General features: G+C 44.0%; 1 protein-coding gene across 1 annotated transcript; it reads left to right on the top strand.

The window, feature by feature from the left end:
- The first annotated feature begins 8,130 nt into the window (after positions 1-8,130).
- On the top strand, positions 8,131-21,692 carry hhla1 (HHLA1 neighbor of OC90). The gene is made up of 6 exons (XM_032531885.1): positions 8,131-8,175; positions 11,038-11,146; positions 14,853-14,900; positions 18,946-19,026; positions 20,718-20,801; positions 21,577-21,692. The coding sequence occupies exons 1-6, from the start codon at positions 8,131-8,133 to the stop codon at positions 21,690-21,692; spliced, it is 483 nt and encodes a 160-aa protein (XP_032387776.1).
- Positions 21,693-23,172: the final 1,480 nt, after the last annotated feature.

The raw sequence follows: 23,172 nt of genomic DNA, 5'->3' as shown, positions 1-23,172 counted from the left end.
ATACTAGGGAGTCCGAGACAAGTCCGAGACCATAGAAAAATGGTCTTGAGTCCGGACTCGAAACCAAGACTGGACTCAAACAGCTGTTGTACTAGAGTCCAAGACCAGACTCGCTAGTCTTGGACTCGCTAGTATTTGGACTCGGACTTGTCTCGGCCACTGGTCTTGCCAGCTATGGCTTTTGGGCTTTTGTCCTGGACCGAGTCCAGGTGTCTTTATCATGTTGATAATAATATTGGAGGGAAAGTGAAACCCAAAATGATTGTCTTGACACTGTCATGCATAAGACCTTTATTCTGTCCTGGACTCGGTCTTGACTCGGACTCAAACCTCTTTGGACTCGGTCTTGTCTTGGACTCAAACCTCTTTGGACTCGGTCTTGACTCGGACTCGAACCTCTTTGGACTCGGTCTTGACTTGGACTCGCCATATTGGGCAAGACCAGTAGCCGAGACCGAGACAAGTCCGAGTCCAAATACTAGCGAGTCCAAGACGAGAAGTCCAAGACCATAGAAAAACAGTCTCAAGTCTGGACTCGAGTACTACTGCCCTGGACTCGAGTACCACAGCCCTGGACTCGAGTACCACAGCCCTGGACTCGAGTACTACAGCCCTGGACTCGAGTACTACTGCCCTGGACTCGAGTACCACAGCCCTGGACTCGAATACTACTGCCCTGGACTCGAGTACCACAGCCCTGGACTCGAGTACCACAGCCCTGGACTCGAGTACCACAGCCCTGGACTCGAGTACCACAGCCCTGGACTCGAGTACCACAGCCCTGTATGGAGCATGCATATGTATTTCAAACAAGCGTTTTCCAACACACGTGTGCCCTCTTCCATGTGTCCCTCCATGTTTGTGTCCCTTGTCTTTTCTGTCCTTCGACTCTCTGCACGAGCATCGATTCTGAATGAAAAGGAGCACTTTACGTCACCTTTGTAGTCCAGACGGCAACAGCGCTTCTTCTGTTAAATATTGTTGTACTGCAGACTAAGCGATGCACTGATCTCCACGTTCTACATAACCACGTCATGTGACCGACATCTCAATTGCTATGAATTATTTGTGCCTTGGCCTTCTACCGTACGGTTCTTTTTACAGTGTTGTTTTAATTTTTTGGGGCATGCTTTTCTTGCCATGGCTGTCACCATGCAGCACAAAGTGGTTGTAATATCCATGGGGAAGGCTGCATTTACACAAGCGGGGGGGGGGGGGGGGGGGGGGGGGGGGGGGGGGACTTAAAATCTGAAATGTTCTTTGCCAAGTACAAATCTCTACTTTCATTAACTTTGGGGCGTCTTATTCAATTTTACAGCATTTGAAAACAAATGGAAGTGTTTTGGAAATAGTATTGAGTAAAAGTTGACATGTATATATGTATTTCAGGGCTTCCTTTCCTGTTATGATCTCAGACCCTCCACCCCCCCCCCCACCCCGAAATCTGGATCCTTGCATAGGGCCTGTCACCATAAACACTCTGAACCTCCAGTTTCCTGAAGAAAGGTCCCTCTCACGTCCAATACTTTAGGGAAGATATGAAAATACATTTGGATACCTGCAGAAGGAATATTCAACCTATCAACGTGGGCGTCTACAATCTCCCGAAACCGACCAATTATACAAAAACAAAATTACAATGGCCTGAATCTCATTCTATGGACAGTCTCTGTTAAAATATACACATCTTGGGCGCCCAGGTTGCTCAGCTGGTAGAGCGGGCGCACATATTCTGTATACATACGGTTACTCCTCGACGCAGTGGGCCGGGTTCAACTCCGGCCTGCGGCCCTTTGCTGCATGTCATTTCCCCTCTCTCCTATCAAAATAAAAGCCTAAAGTGCCCAAAAAGAATCTTTAAAAAAATAAATATATATACACACATATTGACATACAGTTATTTCTTAGAGTGTACACCAGCAGGACCTGTAGACCAGCTACGGGGGGTCCTGTAGACCAGCTACGGGGGCGTCCTGTAGACCAGAATGACCTGTAGACCAGCCACGAGGCGTCCTGTAGACCAGAATGACCTGTAGACCAGCTACGAGGCGTCCTGTAGACCAGCTACGAGGCGTCCTGTAGACCAGCTACGGGGGCGTCCTGTAGACGAGAATGACCTGTAGACCAGCTACAAGGCATCCTGTAGACCAGCTACGGGGGGTCCTGTAGACCAGCTACGGGGCGTCCTCTAGACCAGCTACGAGGCATCCTGTAGACCAGCTACGGGGCGTCCTGTAGACCAGCTACGAGGCATCCTGTAGACCAGCTACGGGGCGTCCTGTAGACCAGCTACGAGGCATCCTGTAGACCAGCTACGAGGCATCCTGTAGACCAGCTACGGGGCGTCCTGTAGACCAGCTACGGAGCGTCCTGTAGACCAGCTACGAGGCATCCTGTAGACCAGCTACGGAGCGTCCTGTAGACCAGCTACGAGGCATCCTGTAGACCAGCTACGAGGCATCCTGTAGACCAGCTACGGGGCGTCCTGTAGACCAGCTACGGAGCGTCCTGTAGACCAGCTACGAGGCATCCTGTAGACCAGCTACGAGGCATCCTGTAGACCAGCTACGGGGCGTCCTGTAGACCAGCTACAAGGCATCCTGTAGACCAGCTACGGGGTGTCCTGTAGACCAGCTACGGGGCGTCCTGTAGACCTGCAGGACCTGTAGACCAGCTACGGGGTGTCCTGTAGACCAGCAGAACCTTTAGACCAGCTACGGGGCGTCCTGTAGACCAGCTACGGGGCGTCCTGTAGACCTGCAGGACCTTTAGACCAGCTGCGGGGCGTCCTGTAGACCAGCAGGACCTGTAGACCAGCTACGGGGCGTCCTGTAGACCAGCAGGACCTTTAGACCAGCTACGGGGCGTCCTGTAGACCACAGGGGTGATTCCACAGAGAGATGGGGGGGTAAATATGAAGAGAAGGACGTTAAAGGTCATGTCTGCCGTTCTTGTGTAAATGCAGCCATGTCGCTTTGAGAAAGGAAAGTAAAGGTCTTTCCGAGCGTGGTGATTGGATGTTAACGACTGCGTGGTGATTGGATGTTACCGACTGCGTGGTGATTGGATGTTACCGACTGCGTGGTGATTGGATGTTACCGACGGCTCGGTGCCAGTTAACTGACAGCAGCTTGTTGGGGTCCGAAAAAAAACCAAACCTTTTGATGTTCTTAGTTTTTATTTAAAGGGACGTTTGGACAACTTTACACTAGTGGCCTTCAGAGCTGTGCATCATTTTCTCATTATAGTTTAAAAAAAAGAAAAACTCTCCATTTTTATTCTTTATTAGAACACTTAGAATATTTTGTTTTGATGATATAATATGCAAATGTATTCTTACTTGATTTTTAAATTTTTTGTCTTTTCAATTGCACCAGTTATTAATAAAGTATTGAATTAAAAACTGTATGACTTTGATTCATGTGTGAAACCCGTAGACTGTTAATATTAACCCTCATGTTGTCCTCATGTTGTCCTCATGTTGTCTTCATGTTGTCCTCATGTTGTCCTCATGTTGTCTTCATGTTGTCCTCATGTTGTCTTCATGTTGTCCTCATGTTGTCCTCATGTTGCCCTCATGTTGTCCTCATGTTGTCCTCATGTTGCCCTCATGTTGTCCTCATGTTGTCCTCATGTCGTCCTCATGTTGTCTTCATGTTGTCCTCATGTTGCCCTCATGTTGTCTTCATGTTGTCCTCATGTTGTCCTCATGTTGTCCTCATGTCGTCCTCATGTTGCCCTCATGTTGTCCTCATGTCGTCCTCATGTCGTCCTCATGTTGTCTTCATGTTGTCCTCATGTTGTCCCCATGTTGACCTCATGTTGTCCTCATGTTGTCCTCATGTTGCCCTCATGTTGTCTTCATGCCGTCTTCATGTTGTCCTCATGTTGTCCTCATGTTGTCCTCATGTCGTCCTCATGTTGTCCTCATGTTGCCCTCATGTTGCCCTCATGTTGTCCTCATGTTGCACTCATGTTGTCTTCATGTTGTCCTCATGTTGTCCTCATGTTGTCCTCACGTTGTCCTCATGTTGCCCTCATGTTGTCCTCATGTTGTCCTCATGTTGTCTTCATGTTGTCCTCATGTCGTCCTCATGTTGTCCTCATGTTGTCTTCATGTTGTCTTCATGTTGTCTTCATGTTGCCCTCATGTTGTCCTCATGTTGCCCTCATGTTGTCCTCATGTTGTCCTCATGTTGCCCCCATGTTGACCTCATGTTGTCCTCATGTTGTCCTCATGTTGCCCTCATGTTGTCTTCATGCCGTCTTCATGTTGTCCTCATGTTGTCCTCATGTTGTCCTCATGTCGTCCTCATGTTGTCCTCATGTTGCCCTCATGTTGTCCTCATGTTGTCCTCATGTTGCACTCATGTCTTCATGTTGTCCTCATGTCGTCCTCACGTTGTCCTCATGTTGCCCTCATGTTGTCTTCATGTTGCCCTCATGTTGTCTTCATGTTGTCCTCATGTCGTCCTCATGTTGTCCTCATGTTGTCTTCATGTTGTCTTCATGTTGTCCTCATGTTGTCCCCATGTTGACCTCATGTTGTCCTCATGTTGTCCTCATGTTGCCCTCATGTTGTCTTCATGCCGTCTTCATGTTGTCCTCAAGTTGTCCTCATGTTGTCCTCATGTCGTCCTCATGTTGTCCTCATGTTGCCCTCATGTTGTCCTCATGTTGCACTCATGTCTTCATGTTGTCCTCATGTTGTCCTCATGTTGTCCTCATGTCGTCCTCACGTTGTCCTCATGTTGTCCTCATGTTGCCCTCATGTTTCCCTCATGTTGTCCTCACGTTGTCCTCATGTTGTCCTCATGTCGTCCTCATGTTGTCCTCATGTTGTCCTCATGTTGCTTTTCTAACTCAAACATTAGATATAATTTCCTATAAATGAAGTTTATTGACCAATAATTCCCGAAAATAACTGTAAAACTTGCAAAAAGTTAGTGTTGAAAATGTCAAAAACAAGGGACAAACATTGACAGAAAAAGTGTTGATTTTCGGGAAGACAACACGAGGGTTAACGAGCATGAGACTTAAAGCCGACAGGGGGAAGGGGTTGCAGCCACAATATATTCTGCAAATTCAAAATACACAGTAAATCACTGTGAATGAAATGTTAATAACCATAATGCAATTTTTATTACAGTAAAGAACCGGAAAAGAAAATTATGGTATTTTACGGGGCACTTCGTGGTAACTGTAGAAATTACAACAAAGTCTAACATTGCAGTGTGTGTGTGTGTGTGTGTGTGTCTGTATGTGTGTGTGTGCGTTCCCAGGCCCACAGCAGCCCTGTGTCCTCCTCTGTCTCTTCCTGCTGTGTGTCTTACTGCTGTGTGTCTCCATGTGTCCTCCTCTGTCTCTTACTGCTGTGTGTCCCTGCTGTGTTACTTACTGCTGTGTGTCTCCATGTGTCCTCCTCTGTCTCTTACTGCTGTGTGTCCCTGCTGTGTTGCTTACTGCTGTGTGTCTCCATGTGTCCTCCTCTGTCTCTTACTGCTGTGTGTCCCTGCTGTGTTGCTTACTGCTGTGTGTCTCCATGTGTCCTCCTCTGTCTCTTACTGCTGTGTGTCTTACTGCTGTGTGTCTCCATGTGTCCTCCTCTGTCTCTTACTGCTGTGTGTCCCTGCTGTGTTGCTTACTGCTGTGTGTCTCCATGTGTCCTCCTCTGTCTCTTACTGCTGTGTGTCCCTGCTGTGTGTCTTACTGCTGTGTGTCTCCATGTGTCCTCCTCTGTCTCTTACTGCTGTGTGTCCCTGCTGTGTTGCTTACTGCTGTGTGTCTCCATGTGTCCTCCTCTGTCTCTTACTTCTGTGTGTCCCTGCTGTGTTGCTTACTGCTGTGTGTCTCCATGTGTCCTCCTCTGTCTCTTACTGCTGTGTGTCCCTGCTGTGTTACTTACTGCTGTGTGTCTCCATGTGTCCTCCTCTGTCTCTTACTGCTGTGTGTCTTACTGCTGTGTGTCTCCATGTGTCCTCCTCTGTCTCTTACTGCTGTGTGTCCCTGCTGTGTTGCTTACTGCTGTGTGTCTCCATGTGTCCTCCTCTGTCTCTTACTGCTGTGTGTCTTACTGCTGTGTCTCCATGTGTCCTCCTCTGTCTCTTACTGCTGTGTACCTGCTGTGTTACTTACTGCTGTGTGTCTCCATGTGTCCTCCTGTCTCTTACTGCTGTGTGTCCCTGCTGTGTTGCTTACTGCTGTGTGTCTCCATCTGTCCTCCTCTGTCTCTTACTGCTGTGTGTCCCTGCTGTGTTACTTACTGCTGCGTGTCTCCATGTGTCCTCCTCTGTCTCTTACTGCTGTGTGTCTTACTGCTGTGTGTCCCTGCTGTGTGTCTTACTGCTGTGTGTCTCCATGTGTCCACCTCTGTCTCTTACTGCTGTGTGTCTTACTGCTGTGTGTCCCTGCTGTGTGTCTTACTGCTGTGTGTCTCCATGTGTCCTCCTCTGTCTCTTACTGCTGTGTGTCCCTGCTGTGTTGCTTAGCCTACTGCTGTGTTACTTACTGGGTGTCTCCATGTGTCCTCCTCTGTCTCTTACTGCTGTGTCCTGCGGGTTTTGCTTACTGCTGTTTCTCCTGTGTCCCCTGTCTTACTGCTGTGTGTCCCTCGTGTTGCTTATGCTGTGTGTCCCCTGTTCCTCCTCTGTCTCTTACTGCTGTGTGTCTTACTGCTGTGTGTCTCCATGTGTCCTCCTCTGTCTCTTACTGCTGTGTGTCCCTGCTGTGTTACTTACTGCTGTGTGTCTCCATTTTGTCCTCCTCTGTCTCTTACTGCTGTGTGTCCCTGCTGTGTTGCTTACTGCTGTGTGTCTCCATGTGTCCTCCTCTGTCTCTTACTGCTGTGTGTCTTCATGTGTCCTCCTCTGTCTCTTACTGCTGTGTGTCCCTGCTGTGTGTCTTACTGCTGTGTGTCTCCATGTGTCCCAACGTGAATGCCAAGGCGATCAAAGTGTCCCCCACTCCCCCGGCGTCATTAAGCCCTCTCATTCACGTCTCTCATTCACGTCTCGTCCCCACGGCTCGGATGTCCCTCCAGTGGCTTATCAAGCCCATTTACCCCCGCCCCCCCACTGCAAAAAGTGTCCCTCTGAACAGCCAGCACACTGCGTCCTGCCCACAAGACATAAAGACATAATACATGAAGACATAAAGACATAAGGCAGGGTTCATCTAACCACACCATGTCGGTAGGGCTACCTAACAGGCCAACTGATAAATCATAAATCAATTAAATAATAACCACAACTATCCCTTTATGGGGTAATTATGGAAAACAAACAGCATTCAGCAAATAATTTAAGTTGCATGTCCAGAAAGTGGAGTTTACACACAGTGTGCCCCCCCCCCCCAGGTAAAAAATGTGTATTAATGTGCATAAAGAAGCCAAGAAAAGATGGAAAAAATCTTCAAAAGGCATCAAATGACAGATTAGACATTTGTAATATATATATATATATATATATATATATATATATATATATATATATATATATATATATTTAATTTTATTTAAAAAAAAATATATATATAAAAAATAAATCAATTACATACATAAAAAAATAATATACATATTTTTTATTTTTTATATATATATTTTTTTTTATTATTTTTTATTGTATTCATTTATTATATTTTTTAATTAAATATAAAAAATATATATATTTATATATATAAAATAAAAAAATAAAAAATAAATATATATATGTATATATTTTTAAATTTTTTATTTAATTAAAAAATATAATAAATGAATAAAATAAATAATAATAAAAAATATATATATATATATAAAAATACGTATATTATTTTTTTTATGTATGTAATTGATTTATTTTTTATTTTTTTTAAATAAAATTAAAATAAAATAAAATAATGTTCCCTGGATGGAAATGAAAATTTTCTTTGTATGATGCTGAATTGTTTGAATATTGTAAAACATGTTTGTAAAGTTTAAAAATAAATTAATAAAAAATTAAAAAAACGAGATGTGGGCGGGCCTTCGGTGGATGGCTGGAGCATCTGATTGGACAGCGGCTTCCCGGAACGAGGAACCAAACTGACAGGAGCAACTGACACATTACAAACAACTACAATTTCGAAATTGAACACGAGCTCTACATTAAAAAAATGACCCGCTGTGGACACGAGGACAAATACACGTTCCTACACCAGGTAAGAGAAGAAGTAGAACCACTTAAAAAGTCTACTTTTCGTGTTTGCTACACAAAATGCCGAGCTAACAAGCTAAGTAAGCTAGCTGTCCGTTCTGTTGACGGATATCACGTTAGTTCAGTTAGGTCTACGTAAGTCTACGTAAGACTACGTCATACGCAGGTGTACGTAGTAGGCTACACCCACTAAGAAAGCGCCAAGGGTTCCACACACCCACTTAAAATTGATATTTCAAACGTAAATTGGTGAAAAAACAGTGCACCATCGTGCTCAAAATTTCCCTGGTGGGGGGGGGGGGGGGGGGGGGACATCCAGACCCCTCACTGTGGGACCCCCCCCACCAAAGTCCTATTCTGGCCCAACTATATACACATGCATTCATACAAAAACCTAAGTAACAGGAACCACGCTTAACTTTCACCACAAGCCAAAGTCTTCATGTTTTTAATGTAAATAAATTCACACTAAATCCACTAAATGACAAAATTTATATATTATATAAATATATAACATACACCTGCTTCTGACTGGCTAGTAGTCCTTACCTAGGTACTGTCAGGCCCTCATACTCTGCTCCTGACTGGCTAGTAGTCCTTACCTAGGTACTGTCAGGGCCCTCATACTCTGCTCCTGACTAGCTAGTAGTCCTTACCTAGGTACTGTCAGGGCCCTCATACTCTGCCCCCTGACTGGCTAGTAGTCCCTTACCTAGGTACTGTCAGGGCCCTCATACTCTGCTCCTGACTGGCTAGTAGTCCTTACCTAGGTACTGTCAGGGCCCTCATACTCTGCTTCTGACTGGCTAGTAGTCCTTACCTAGGTACTGTCAGGGGGCCTCATGCTCTGCTTCTGACTGGCTAGTAGTCCTTACCTAGGTACTGTCAGGGCCCTCATACTCTGCTTCTGACTGGCTAGTATTCCTACCTAGGTACGGTCAGGGCCCTCATACTCTGCTCCTGACTGGCTAGTAGTCCTAGTACTGTCAGGGCCCTCATACCTCTGCTCCTGACTGGCTAGTATCCTTACCTAGGTACTGTCAGGGCCTCATGCTCTGCTTCTGACTGGCTAGTATCGCCAGAGCAAGTGGAATGGAGGGGTAAACGCCAGAGCAGGGGAATGAGAGGGGGAAATGCCAGAGCAGGGGAATGGAGGGGAACACCAGAGCAGGGGAATGAGAGGGGGAAACACCAGAGCAGGGGAATGAGAGGGGGAAACACCAAGCAGGGGAATGAGAGGGGAAACACCAGAGCAGGGGAATAGGGGAAATGCCAGAGCAGGGGGAATGAGAGGGGGAAATACCAGAGCAGGGGAATGAGAGGGGCATATTTGAGAAAATTAACAGACTTTTACCTCTGGAAACACACTGTTGCGCTCCTATGCTTATCTCTGGCCGGCTTCTTCGGGGTGGTCTTGAGGTGGGGGGCGGGGGTGGGTCTTGGGGGGGGGGGTGCGACCGGCGTCTACTGCGCTAACACACTGACTACAAAGAGTGACTCATACACCAACTGTCCCTTTAAGTGTGATACTTTTTGCAGTGGGGCGGGTTAGGACAGTGCCCAGCCTGCAGCCAGACACCATGTTTTTTTGTATTTCTTTGCACAGAGCTCAGGAAGCTGCCAGCCTCTGCTGTTCGGGGGGGTGGGGGGGCTCGCCTAATGCTTATCTGACCGCAGGCGTGTGATACACGGGCCGAGGGTTTGATGCTGCCGGGGGATCATCAGCAGCGCTGCACACTTTACAGGAGCACTACAGCGGGTGAGTTTCTTGGATTACTGTCTTGGATTTTTTAGATTTTTCTTAATTAGATTAGATCACTTTCTCCAATACACGAGTAAGCTCACAGGAAGTAAATAGTCGTGTCTTGCCTCCCTCAACTTGATACATCAATTTAGTAATTTGGACAGTTGAATTAGAGCGGCAAAGATTCATAGATTAGTTGTCAACTATTAAATGAATCGGCATTAATTCGTTTTGAGTCATTTCTTTATGAAAAACGAGGACAACGTCTCTAATATCAGCCTGTTAAATGTGACTATTGTTTTAGTTTCTCTCCTCTGCGAGAGAAACTGGAGATCTTTTTACTTATGCCCCTGTATTTTAACATAGGGGGTGTATACTAATGCCCCCTGTATTTTAACATAGGGGGGTGTATACTTTATGTCCCTGTATTTTAACATAGGGGGGGGAACTTATGCCCTGTATTTTAACCATAGGGGGTGTATACTTAGTCCCGGTATTTTAACATAGGGGGGTGTAACTTAGGCCCCCTGTAGTCACATAGGGGGGGTTGTGTACTTAGCCCGTATTTTAAATAGGGGGGGTGGATAACTTGCCCCTGTAGTTGAAAAATGGGGGGTGTTATACTTATGCCCCTGGATTTTAACATAGGGGTGTATACTTATGCCACCGGTATGTTGAACCTCGGGGGTGTATACTATGCACTGTATGTTTAACATGAGGGGTGGTTGGTGTATACTTATGCCCCCTGTATTTTAACATAGGGGGGTGATACTTATGTCCTGTAGACCCATAGGGGGTGTTAATTATGCCCATGTAGTTTAACATAGGGGGGTTTACTTATGCCCCTGTAGTTTTAAAATAGGGAGGTACTTATGCCCTGGATTTTAACATAGGGGTGTGTACTTATGCCCCTGTATTCTTAACATAGGGGGGGTGTATATACTTATGGTAAACCTTCTCAAGCCGCTGTCTAATAAGGTGTAATTCTTTTTGAGCTATACAGTTAGTGGATTATTCGATTAGGCATTTTAACCATAGTTAATGCCGTGATAGGAAGAAGTGAGATCATAGTGATGCTGTTGACATGATGAAAAACTCAGTTTTGTGTTTCCGTGGTCACAGCGGCGCTCCAGCGGCGTCATGGCGGGCGTACGGAGAGCCACACGGCGTCCACGCCTCTGTTTTATAGTCTGTGTCTCCACCGTCTCGCTCCTCGTCCTCTGCAGCCGAGGTAGGACGTCCTCACATCTCTGTATTGATGTTGCAGTGCACACGGTTGGAGGAACCTGCCTTTTATTCACTTGTCAACTGGTGTATTTATGTACGTATATTAAAAACAGTATAAAAAAGGAGAAGCTTTTTTTAAAACCCCCTTTCCGTTTAAATTTAATCGAGAGCTAAAAATTATTTCCCCAAATTGGGGTTTTTTCCCAACAGGGACTGTTGTATTTGATTTTGGTAACATTTTAGGCAAGGCGCAGCTTGCGGGGGGATAGTAGTAGTAAAAATAATTTATTATATGGGAAAATAATGGGGTTTTTTTGGATACCATTTTTTTGGGTTTCAAATTAAATTTAAAATTAATAAAACTAATAAACTAAAAACATAAAGCCCAAAAATTTAAGATTAAATGACATAAAAAAAAAAATAAAAAAAAACCCAAAAAATAAAAAATAAATAAAAAAAATAAAAAATTTAAAAAAATATAAAAAAAATTACATAAAAAAAAAAAAAAAAATTTAAAAGTAAAAAAATAAATAAAAAAATAAAAAAAAAAAATTTAAAAAAAAAAAACCCAGTAAAAAAAATAAAAATAAATAAAAAAAAAAAAAAAAATAATTAAAATATTAAAAATAAAAATAAAATAAATAAAATCAGAAAATAAATTTTAAAAAAATTTAATAAAATAAAAAAAAAAAATTTAAAAAAAGTAAATAAAATAAACAAATTTAAATGACTTAAATGCCATATTAAAAATTAAAATTAAAAAAAATAAATTAAAAAAAATTAAAAAATAAATTAAAAATGAAATAAGAAGTGTACCGTACATATGTGGTTGTATTGTGGGGTATGGTATAATATTGTTTAGTATTGGTGGTTGGTGTATAATTGTGGTGGTAGTGTTTAAGTGGTAGATTTTGAGGTATTGGATATATAGTGGTATGTATGTGTAGGTAGGGTTTGAAATTGTGTGGGTATTTTATATATACTATGTATATGTGTAGGTATTTTTGTATATATATATGTGTGTATGTATATGTGTAGGTATGTGTTATTATATGGTGTGTATGTATAGTGTAGGATGTGTAATTATTGTGTAGGTATGTGTATATGGTGTAGTATATGTGTAGGTAGGGGTATATATTGTGTATGTTATGTGTTATGTTATATAATGTGGGGATGTATATGTGTAGGTATGTGTATATAATATGTTTTGTATAGGGAGGTATGTGTATTATGGTGTATGTATAGTGTAGGTATGTGTATATATATGGTTTTATGTAATGTGTAGGTATGGGGTATTTTTATATGTGTTAGTATATGGGTAGGTATGTGAAATATTTATATGTGTGATGTATTGTGTGGGTAGGGGTTATATATTGTGTGTTATGTGTAGGTATGGTTTATTATATTTATTGTGTATGTATAGTGTAGGTATGTGTATATATGTGTTATGTAATGTGTAGTAGGGTTTAATGTGGTATGTATTGTGTAGGTATGGTATTATATGTGTAGGTATGTGTGTATATATTGGTGTATGTATATGTGTGGGTATGGTTATATATATGTGTATGTATATGTGTAGGTATGTGTATTATATGTGTGTATGTAATGTGTAGGTATGTGTTTATATGGTTATGAATGTGTAGGTATGGGTAATATATGTGTGTATGTATATGTGTAGGTATGTGTATTATATGTGTGATATTTGGTGTGTATATATAGTGTGTATTATATGTGTAGGTATGGGGTTATATATATGTGTATGTAAAAGTGTATATGTGTAGTATGTGGTTTATGTATATGTGTAGGTATGTGTATATATATGTGTGATTTATGTGTAGGTATTTTGTATTATATGTGTGTATGTATATGTGTAGGTATGTGTATTATAGGTGTGTATGTATGTGTAGGTATGTGTATTATATGGTGTTGTACTGTGTAGGTATGTGTATATATATGTGGTATGTATAGTGGTAGTTTATGGTGTATTTTTAGTGGTAGTGTATTTTTGGGTATATGTGTAGGTAGTTTTAATAATATTTTGGGATGTATATGTGTGGGTATGTGTATATAAAGGGGTGTAATGTGGGTAGGGTATAGTGTATATGTGTTATTATATGGTGGTAGGGTTTGGGAGGTATGTGTATCAAGGTGCGGTATGTATTGTGTAGGTAGGTTTTATTATATTTTTTAGTATTGTAGGGTGAATTGTGTTTGAATATTATATTGTTGTATGTTTGGTAGGTATATAATATGTGTATATGTGTTGTTATTCTATATGTGGTTTAATGTGTAGGATGTTATGTTTTGGTAGTTATGGTAGGTATGTGTATTACAGTATATGTGTATGTAATATGTGGATGGTTTGTTGTAATATAGTGTATTGTGTAGGTATGTGTATATATATGTGTGTCTGTATAGTGTAGGTATGTGTAATTTTATATGGTGTATGTATATGTGTAGGTGTGTGTTATATATGTGTGTATGTTGTGTGGATGTGTATGTTATGTGTATGTATATGTGTAGGTATGTTTTTATATATGGTTGTATGTATATGTGCAGGTTGTGTATATATATATGGGTGAAATGTATAGTGTAGGTATGTGTATATATATGTTTATATGTGTAGGTATGTGTATAATATGTGTTTGTATATGTGTGGGTATGTGTATATATATGGGTGTATGTATTGTGTAGGTATGTGTATTAAGTGTGTATGTATATGTGTAGGTATGTGTATATATATTTGTTATGTAAGTGTAGGTATGGTGTATATTAATATTGTGTATGTTAATGTGTAGGTATGTGTAATTATGTGTATATGTGTAGGTATGTGTATATATATATGGTGTAGTTATTGTAGGTATGTGTATATAAAGTAATGTGTGTATGTATTGGTAGGTATGTGGTGTATTTTATATGTGTAGGTTGTGTATATTTGTGTGTGTATGTCTATGTGTAGGTATGTTTTATAACAGTATGTGTGTATGTTAGGTGTAGGTATGTGTGTATATATATGTGTGTGGTAATGGTAGGTATGTGTATATTATGTGTATATGTGTAGGTATGTTGCTATATATGTGTGATGTATATTGTAGGTATGTGTATATATGTGTGTATGTTATGTGTAGGTATGGTTTATATGTGGGGATGTATATGTGTAGGTATGGGGTTAATATGTGTGTGTATGTTATTGTGTAGGTATGTGTATATATGGTGGGTATGTATATGTGTATTCCCCCTTTGGAAACCCCGCCTGGAATACCGCCTGGAACACCGCCTGTGAACGCCGGGAAAACCCGCCTGGAACAACCGCCTGGAATACCGCCTGGAAACCCGCCTGGAACAACCGCCGGAACCGCCTGGAAATACCCCTGGGAAACCCCCTTTGGAACACCGCCGGAAATAACACCGCCTGGAACACCGCCTGGAACCGGAATAATCCGCCTGGAATACCGCCTGGAAAGCCTGAACACCGCTTTCCAAAAACAATGTCACAAATTGCCTCACAAAAACATTAATACAGTAAAAATGTTACAGGGTAGAGGATAAAAGTGGCACAGAGAGACGATTAATGCAGAAATCCATGCTACAAACGAACAAATGAGCAGGAAAATGATGTCTTTTGCCTTTTAAAACATCGGATGTCTGTGTGATTTCTCCCCCCCCCCCCCCCCCCCCCCCCCCCCACCCCCCCCCCCCCCCGCTTTAAGAGACAGGCGGCAGGACGAGAGACACCGGAGAGACATCCTGGTCCACAGGTCTTTTTCTCATTTCACCATTTCTCTTTCTTCTCTTTCTTCTCCTTTGCTTATTTTCAGGCTTTACATGCTCAGTCAAAGGGGGAATGTGAGTTCAGTCCACGCAGCAAGTTGAACACATGTGTCACAGGGACAAAGGAATACAAGTTGTGTTGATACATGTTGGAATGTCCCACAAACCAGGGTGTCCCCCAGTGTATTTCAAGCATGGTGTCCCACCCATAAGGTCTAAGACGCCCCCCCCCCCAGGCCTAAAGGGCCGTCCGCACCAAGAACCATAAAGTTAACGATAACTCTGCTGAGCAATGTTGTAAACTCAAGTGGATTCTGATTGGCTGTCAGTGTCTCTTTCTACCGTGTCAATGTCCCCCGTGTCATGTTGTAAACTAAGAAGGATTCTGATTGGCTGTTCTCTCTCCGCCGTGTCATGTTGTAAACTCAGATGGATTCTGATTGGCTGTTCTCTCTCCGCCGTGTCATGTTGTAAACTAAGAAGGATTCTGATTCGCTGTCAGTGTCTCTCTCCGCCGTGTCATGTTGTAAACTTAGATGGATTCTGATTGGCTGTCAGTGTCTCTCTCCGCTGTGTCATGTTGAACTTAGAAAGGATTCTGATTGGCTGGCGTGTCCCCCCTCTCCGCCGTGTCATGTTGTAAACTTAGATGGATTCGGATTGGCTGTCAGTGTCTCTCTCCGCCTGTCATGTTGTAAACTTAGATGGTTTGATTGGCTGTCAGGTGTCTCTCTCGCGTGTCGTGTTGTAAACTCGAAGGATTTGATGGCTGTTCTCCTCCCCGGTCATGTTGTAAACTAAGAAGGATTTTTGATTGGGTGTCAGTGTCCTCTCCGCCGTGTCATGTTGTAAATAGAAGGATTCTGATTGGCTGTCAGGTCTCTCTCCGCCGGTATGTTGTAAACTTAGAAGGATTCTGATTTGGGTGTCAGTGTCCTCTCCCCGTGTCATGTTGTAAAATAGAAGGATTCTGATGGCTGTCAGTGTCTCTCTCCGCGTGTCATGTTGTAAACTCAAGATTTGGGTTCGATTGGCTGTTTCTCTGGCGTGTCATGTTGTAAACTTAGATGGATCGGATTGGCTGTCAGTGTCTCTCCGCCGTGTCGTGTTGTAAATAAGAAGGATTCTGATTGGTGTCAGTGGGCTCTCCCGCGTGTATGTTGTAAACTCAGAAGGATTCTGATTGGCTGTCCCGTGTCTCTCTCCGCCGTGTCAGTTTAAACTAAGAAGGATTCTGATGGCTGTCAGTGTTTTCTCTCCGCCGTGGTCATGTTGTAAACTCAGATGGATTCTGATTGGCTGTTCTCTCTCCGGCGTGTCATGTTGTAAACTTAGATGGATTCGGATTGGCTGTCAGTGTCTCTCTCCGCCGTGTCGTGTTGTAAACTCAGAAGGATTCTGATTGGCTGTTCTCTCTCCCCCGTGTCATGTTGTAAACTAAGAAGGATTCTGATTGGCTGTCAGTGTCTCTCTCCGCCGTGTCATGTTGTAAACTCAGAAGGATTCTGATTGGCTGTCAGTGTCTCTCTCCGCCGTGTCATGTTGTAAACTCAGAAGGATTCTGATTGGCTGTCAGTGTCTCTATCGTTCACCACATGGCTCTGAAAGTGATCCCACCGGTATCGTTCTCCACTGTCGTCGTGGTGTGGACTCCACCGTCCACTGGAGGTAGAAAAGACGTTTAAAACTGATTTATAGTTCTGGTTCTCGGTGTGGACGGCCTTCAGGCTTTGGGAATTATTTAAAATGTACTTTTAAGATGATTACTGAACTGTCACAGCGGGGCGGCTCGGTTGGGAACTTAGTCATGTTCATGTTTTCAAATGTCCTTCAAGTCAGCGTTTATGAGCCCAATGGAATCTGGGTTTAGCTTCTTTTTTTTTTTTTAAATCTCAATTTTTCGATTCCACTCCTGATCGGACTCACTCATCGGATTCACTAGTCCGGATGTAATTCCAACTTGCAGTTGTGGACAGGTCATAGTAGTAAAAGCACAGGTGTGTTCCAAACCATTAATGATGGCCGCATTCCACTTAGGAGAGACCCCGGTGTCGTGCATGCGGACTCACATTGAGCCATCGTTAAAGTGATCAGGTTCAGCTGAGCTTCTCCTACCACGACAAGTCAAACAAAATGTCTGCTGTGAAAAGGTCACTCAGCGTTTGAGTTATACGTGTTGTATATATATACATATATATATATATATCATTATATATATATATATATATATACTATACACGCCTTGGACCACAGACATACAACAGATTGGGGAAGTGCAAGTTCAGTAGGGGTGCCCGATTCAATTCAATATCGATTTTTAGGCTCATGATACGATTCAAAAACGGTTAAAAAAAACAATGTAGTTACATTTTTTTTTAATTATTATTTTTTGGGGCTTTTCCGCCTTTAACCCACGACAGCACAGCTAGGTGAGAAAGGGGGGGAAGTCGCCCCTCGTCGGACTCGAACCGCGGACGTCTGCGTCGAGGCACAAACCTCAAAGCACATGTGCGCCTGCGCCACCCGCTGAGCCAACCCGGCCACATGTAGTTACTCTCCCATGTGATAGCCGGGCTGAAGTACTCGAGTCCGGTCTTGGACTCGAGTCCGGACTCAAGACCGTTTTTTTCTATGGTTTCGGACTCGCTGGTATTCGGACTCGGACTTGTCTTGGTCTCGGCCACTGGTCTTGCCCAATATGGCTTTTGGTCTTGACCGAGTGACTCATGACTTCATGACGCCCAAGACTGGACTCGAGCAGGGCTGTAGTACTAGAGTCCAAGACCAGAGTCGAGTACTACCCTCGCTAGTCTCGGACTCGCTAGTATTTGGACTCTGACTTGTCTCGGACTCGCTAGTATTTGGACTCTGACTTGTCTCGGACTCGCTAGTATTTGGACTCGGACTTGTCTCGGTCTCGGCCACTGGTCTTGCCAGATCTGGCTTTTGGGCTTCTGGTCTGGACCGAGTCCAGGTGTCTTTATTATGTTGATAATAATAATATTGGAGGGAAAGGGAAACCCAAAGTGATGGTCTTGATACTGTCATGCATAAGACCTTTATTCTGTCCCGGTCTCAGTCTTGTCTCGGACTAGAACCTCTTTGGACTCGGTCTTGACTTGGACTCAAACCTCTTTGGACTTGGTCTTGACTTGGACTTGATTAGTCCTGGTCTTGGACTCGACCAAGGTGGTCTTGACTACAGCCCTGTGTGATAATATACACGCCATTACAAAACGAAAAAATGTAAAATATGGATTGTTTTTTGGAATGCTATGAATCGGTAGAGCGTGAATCTAGGTGAGAAAGGGAGAAGACCTGCAGGTCACAGGTCGGACTCGAACCCTGGACCTCTACGTATATGTGCGCCTGCTCCACCAACTGAGCCAACCGGGCCACTCTCCTTAGGTAATTGAAATTGGAAATTGTGATTTGATTGACAAGGAATCTGACCTATCCCCCTTTTTTAAGATTTATTTTTGGGCATTTTTAGGCCTTTATTTGACAGGAAAGATGAAGACATGAAGGAGAGAGAGGGGGGGGGGGATGACACCCAGCAAAGGGGTCGCAGGTCGGAGAATCCAACCAGGGCCCGCTGTGACGAGGAGCACCAACTAAGCTCTCCGGGTGCCCAAATTATCCCTTTTAACAAGAAGAAATGTTAATAAATCCTTTCAAAACATTCTTGATTTAATAGTCTAATTATCTAATTCTATAATAACTATCTACTTATAAATCAACATCAGAAGAACAAATGCGACTGAAAACTGAACATCCTCCAGATCCAACTGATAAAATATGTATATTATAGTCAATAAAAAGACTCCATTGACTCAGTAAATGAGACCCATCCCCTCCCTGACCTGGTGTTATTCCGATAACTACCCCACCGGGGACTAATTCCTCTGGAGAACTGTCACTGTTTTTGTCATTTTAGTACATTCATGCAATAAAACAGCCACGTTTCGCTGATGCTGCTAATTCCATAATAGAGATTAAAACCTGACTATGATATCTGCTGTTATTTCCCAGAGATCCCGGCGGAGCACATCGACCCGGCTGCCATCGACCTCACGCCCCTGGTCAATACCTTAATCAACACCAGCCAATCGGGTGCGTTGTCATAATATCTGTCATATGCAGATCAATGCTGAGCTGTAACTCTTTTTAATGTCTGTTGTGATTACATTACAGTTTTTCTTTCCCTGCAGAGGTCAAACTGCAGAGCTTTAAAGGAACAGTTCACTCAAATGACACAAAACACTTTCTCCCTTGCTTGTTGTGGTCTCTGTCCGTGCCGGTCTACATCCACGACGTACCACTTCCAGGATTGCTTCGTTGCCGACGGAAATTCCGCCGGATTTCACTCATTTAGGTCGGAAGTCCGTCCCCTTCCGCTTTCTTTATGTCGGCGCTCTAACCTGCGCCTGATTCCTGAGGACTATGGTTACCTGGTCCTTTTTGCCGCCTTTTTGTTGCCTTTGTGTTGCCTTTTTGTTGCCTTTTTGTTGCCTTTGTGTTGCCCTTTCGCCGCCTTTTCATCGCCTTTTCATTGCCTTTTTGTTGCCTTTTTGTCGCCTTTTTGTCGCCTTTTTGTCGCCTTTTTGTCGCCTTTTCGTCGCCTTTTCATCGCCTTTTTGTTGCCTTTTTGTCGCCTTTTCGTTGCCTTTTTGTTGCCCTTTCGCCGCCTTTTTGTCACCTTTTTGTTGCCTTTTTGTCGACTCTGTGTCGCCTTTTCGTTGCCTTTTTGTCGCCTTTTTGTCGCCTTTTTGTCGCCTTTTTGTCGCCTTTTCATCGCCTTTTTGTCGCCTCTTTGTCGCCTTTTTGTCGCCTTTTTGTCGCCTTTTCATTGCCTTTTTGTCGCCTGACGACCAGGGTTACATAACATTGGTAGAAACTTTTTGTCGACTTTTAGCCACCTTTCGTCACTTTTTCGGATGTCCGTCCCCGTCCTCTGTCTCTGTGTCGGCGCTCTAACCTGCGGCTGATTCATGAGGACTCTGGTTACCTGGTCCTCAGATCTCTGCAGGTTAAATCCAGACCGCTAGCTAGACTATCTGTCCAATCTGAGGACTATGGTTACCTGGTCCTCAGGTCTCTGCAGGGTAAATCCAGACAGCTAGCTAGACTATCTGTCCAATCTGAGGACTATGGTTACCTGGTCCTCAGGTCTCTGCAGGGTAAATCCAGACAGCTAGCTAGACTATCTGTCCAATCGGAGGACTATGGTTACCTGGTCCTCAGGTCTCTGCAGGGTAAATCCAGACAGCTAGCTAGACTATCTGTCCAATCTGAGGACTATGGTTGGTCCCCAGGTCTCTGCAGGGTAAATCCAGACAGCTAGCTAGACTATCTGTCCAATCTGAGGACTATGGTTACCTGGTCCTCAGGTCTCTGCAGGGTAAATCCAGACAGCTAGCTAGACTATCTGTCCAATCTGAGTTTCAGTTGACGACTAAGACTACTTCTGAGACTATTTAGCAGCGGCACCGTGGCTCCGTCCGACGCTTAGGCCCGCTCAAGACGATTGTGATTGGTTTAAAGAAATGCCGATAAACCAGAGCAGGTCTTTTTAATAGAATATGAAGTAAAATTTTATTTTTCAGAATTGTTTTTAAAACCCCAAATAAGTCCCGGGTCCGTTTGACCCGAGGACACGAGAGGGTCCCGAAGGTGGAGACATCCCGAGGGTTAAAAACTTGGTTTGATACGTTTCCCTGGTTTGAACCAAAACAACTTGACTGAAACCTTGTATGCCGATGCATCTTAATAGAAGTCCTCCCGTGTCTCTTGCTGTCCTGCAGGCTCCCGGCAGCTCTTCTCCCTCCTCAGCGTGACGTCCTACAGCTCTCTGGCTCTCCACAAACTCACCCTGCTCGTCTACAACAGTAAATATCAACTCTTTACAAAGTTCTCCTTCCTCCCAAAGCTGCTCGGTCACCAGATATTAAAGAGTTAAACAGTTAGACTTCATATTGGACCTCAATTTGTAGAGAAAAGTCCGCTTTACTGTGTCCATTTCTATAATAAATATAACCTTGCCAGTACTGCCATCTAGTGGATGGATATGTAACTGCCTTTAAACCCTCATGTTGTCCTCGGGTCAAATTGCCCTATTGTCTATATATCAATGTTCTTTTATTTCCCCAAAATAACATGATTGATTCCACCCAACGCTCTTTGGCAAGTACAAATCTCTACTTTCATTAATTTTGGGTCTTATTCAATTTTACAACATTTGAGAAACAAATGGAAGTGTTGTTGAAATAGTGTTGAGTAAAAGTTGACATATTCCAGTCTGTGGTTATCATCAACATCCGTTCCTTTAATTTTAGTCTCAATAATTCCTAATTTCTGCTTTTATAACTCAAACATTAGGTATCATTTCCTATAAATGAGGTTTGTTGACCATAAATTCCAAAAAAATAACTAAAACTAAAGTGTTGAGAATGTCAAAAAAAGCGTCAAAAGTGTTGAAAAATGGGACAAAAAAGTAAGAAAAAGTCGATGAAAAGCGTCAACATAAGTGTTGATTTTCAATGTTGACGGAAAGACAACACGAGTGTAAAATGTGGACACTTTTTTGTATTATAGCGCCACACGTTTGGACTTTATTATTGCTGAATGAAATAAAATGTAATACGCAGTTTTGCTGTTTTGCAGTTTCCAGCATTAAAAGCTTAGAAAGCAGCAGGTTCAGGAGAAGATTCTGCTACTGCGTCACGAACGAGACCAACGATCTAACGGGTGAGCACATTGAAATCGATTCAGGGCCCTGATCCAACGGTCTAAGTGGGTCCAAATCCACTTTAGGTAGTTTGACGGCAGAAAAAAGGGTTGGTGGGCCGGGTGCATGGTCCCAAAGGGTTGGACTTAGTGTCTTTATTAATCAGAGGTGTGTTCTGGGACCAGCACGCCCAGGATGCACCTGAACACACCTCAATGTAAGGCCAGCACGTCCAGAATGCACCTGAACACACCTCCCTGTAAGACCAGCACGCCCAGAATGCACCTGAACACACCCTCATGTAAGACCAGCACGCCCAGAATGCACCTGAACACACCTCCCTGTAACACCAGCACGCCCAGAATGCACCTGAACACACCTCCCTGTAACACCAGCACGCCCAGAATGCACCTGAACACACCTCAATATAAGGCCAGCACGCCCAGAATGCCCTGAACACACCTCCCTGTAACCCCCAGCAAATGCACCACACAATGTCCACCTGAACACACCTCAATGTAAGGCCAGCACGCCCAGAATGCACCTGACACACCTCCCTGTAAGGCCAGCACGTCCAGAATGCACCTGAACACACCTCCCTGTAAGACCAGCATGCCCAGAATGACACCTGAACACACCTCCCTGTAACACCAGCACGCCCAGAATGCACTGAACACACCTCAATGTAAGGCCAGCACGCCCAGAATGCACCTGAAAACACACCTCAATGTAAGGGCCTATGCACGAACCATGAAGCCACATGAAACACCGAAACACCTCCCTGTAAGACCACCCCCATGCCAGACATCCTGCAACCTGAACAACACACCTCCCTGTAAGACCAGCACGCCCAGAATGCACCTGAACACACCTCCCTGTAAGACCATCACGCCCAGAATGCCCCTGAACACACCTCCCTGTAACACCAGCACGCCCAGAATGCACCTGAACACACCTCCCTGTAAGACCAGCACGCCCAGAATGCCCCTGAACACACCTCCCTGTAAGACCAGCACGCCCTGAATGCACCTGAACACACCTCCCTGTAAGACCAGCACGCCCAGAATGCACCTGAACACACCTCCCTGTAAGACCATCACGCCCAGAATGCCCCTGAACACACCTCCCTGTAACACCAGCACGCCCAGAATGCACCTGAACACACCTCCCTGTAAGACCATCACGCCCAGAATGCACTTGAACACACCTCCCTGTAAGACCAGCATGCCCAGAATGCACCTGAACACACCTCCCTGTAAGACCAGCACGCCCAGAATGCACCTGAACACACCTCCCTGTAAGACCAGTACGCCCAGAATGCACCTGAACACACCTCCTGTAAGACCAGCATGCCCAGAATGCCCCTGAACACCCTCCTGTAAGACCAGCACACCCAGAATGCACCTGAACACACCTCCCTGTAAGACCAGCATGCCCAGAATGCACCTGAACACACCTCCCTGTAAGACCAGCACGCCCAGAATGCACCTGAACACACCTCCCTGTAAGACCATACGCCCGAATGCACTGAA

The sequence above is a fragment of the Etheostoma spectabile genome, chromosome 12 (assembly GCF_008692095.1).
Source record: "Etheostoma spectabile isolate EspeVRDwgs_2016 chromosome 12, UIUC_Espe_1.0, whole genome shotgun sequence".
Taxonomy (NCBI): domain Eukaryota; kingdom Metazoa; phylum Chordata; class Actinopteri; order Perciformes; family Percidae; genus Etheostoma; species Etheostoma spectabile.
This window is presented reverse-complemented; position numbering and strand designations above follow the sequence as displayed.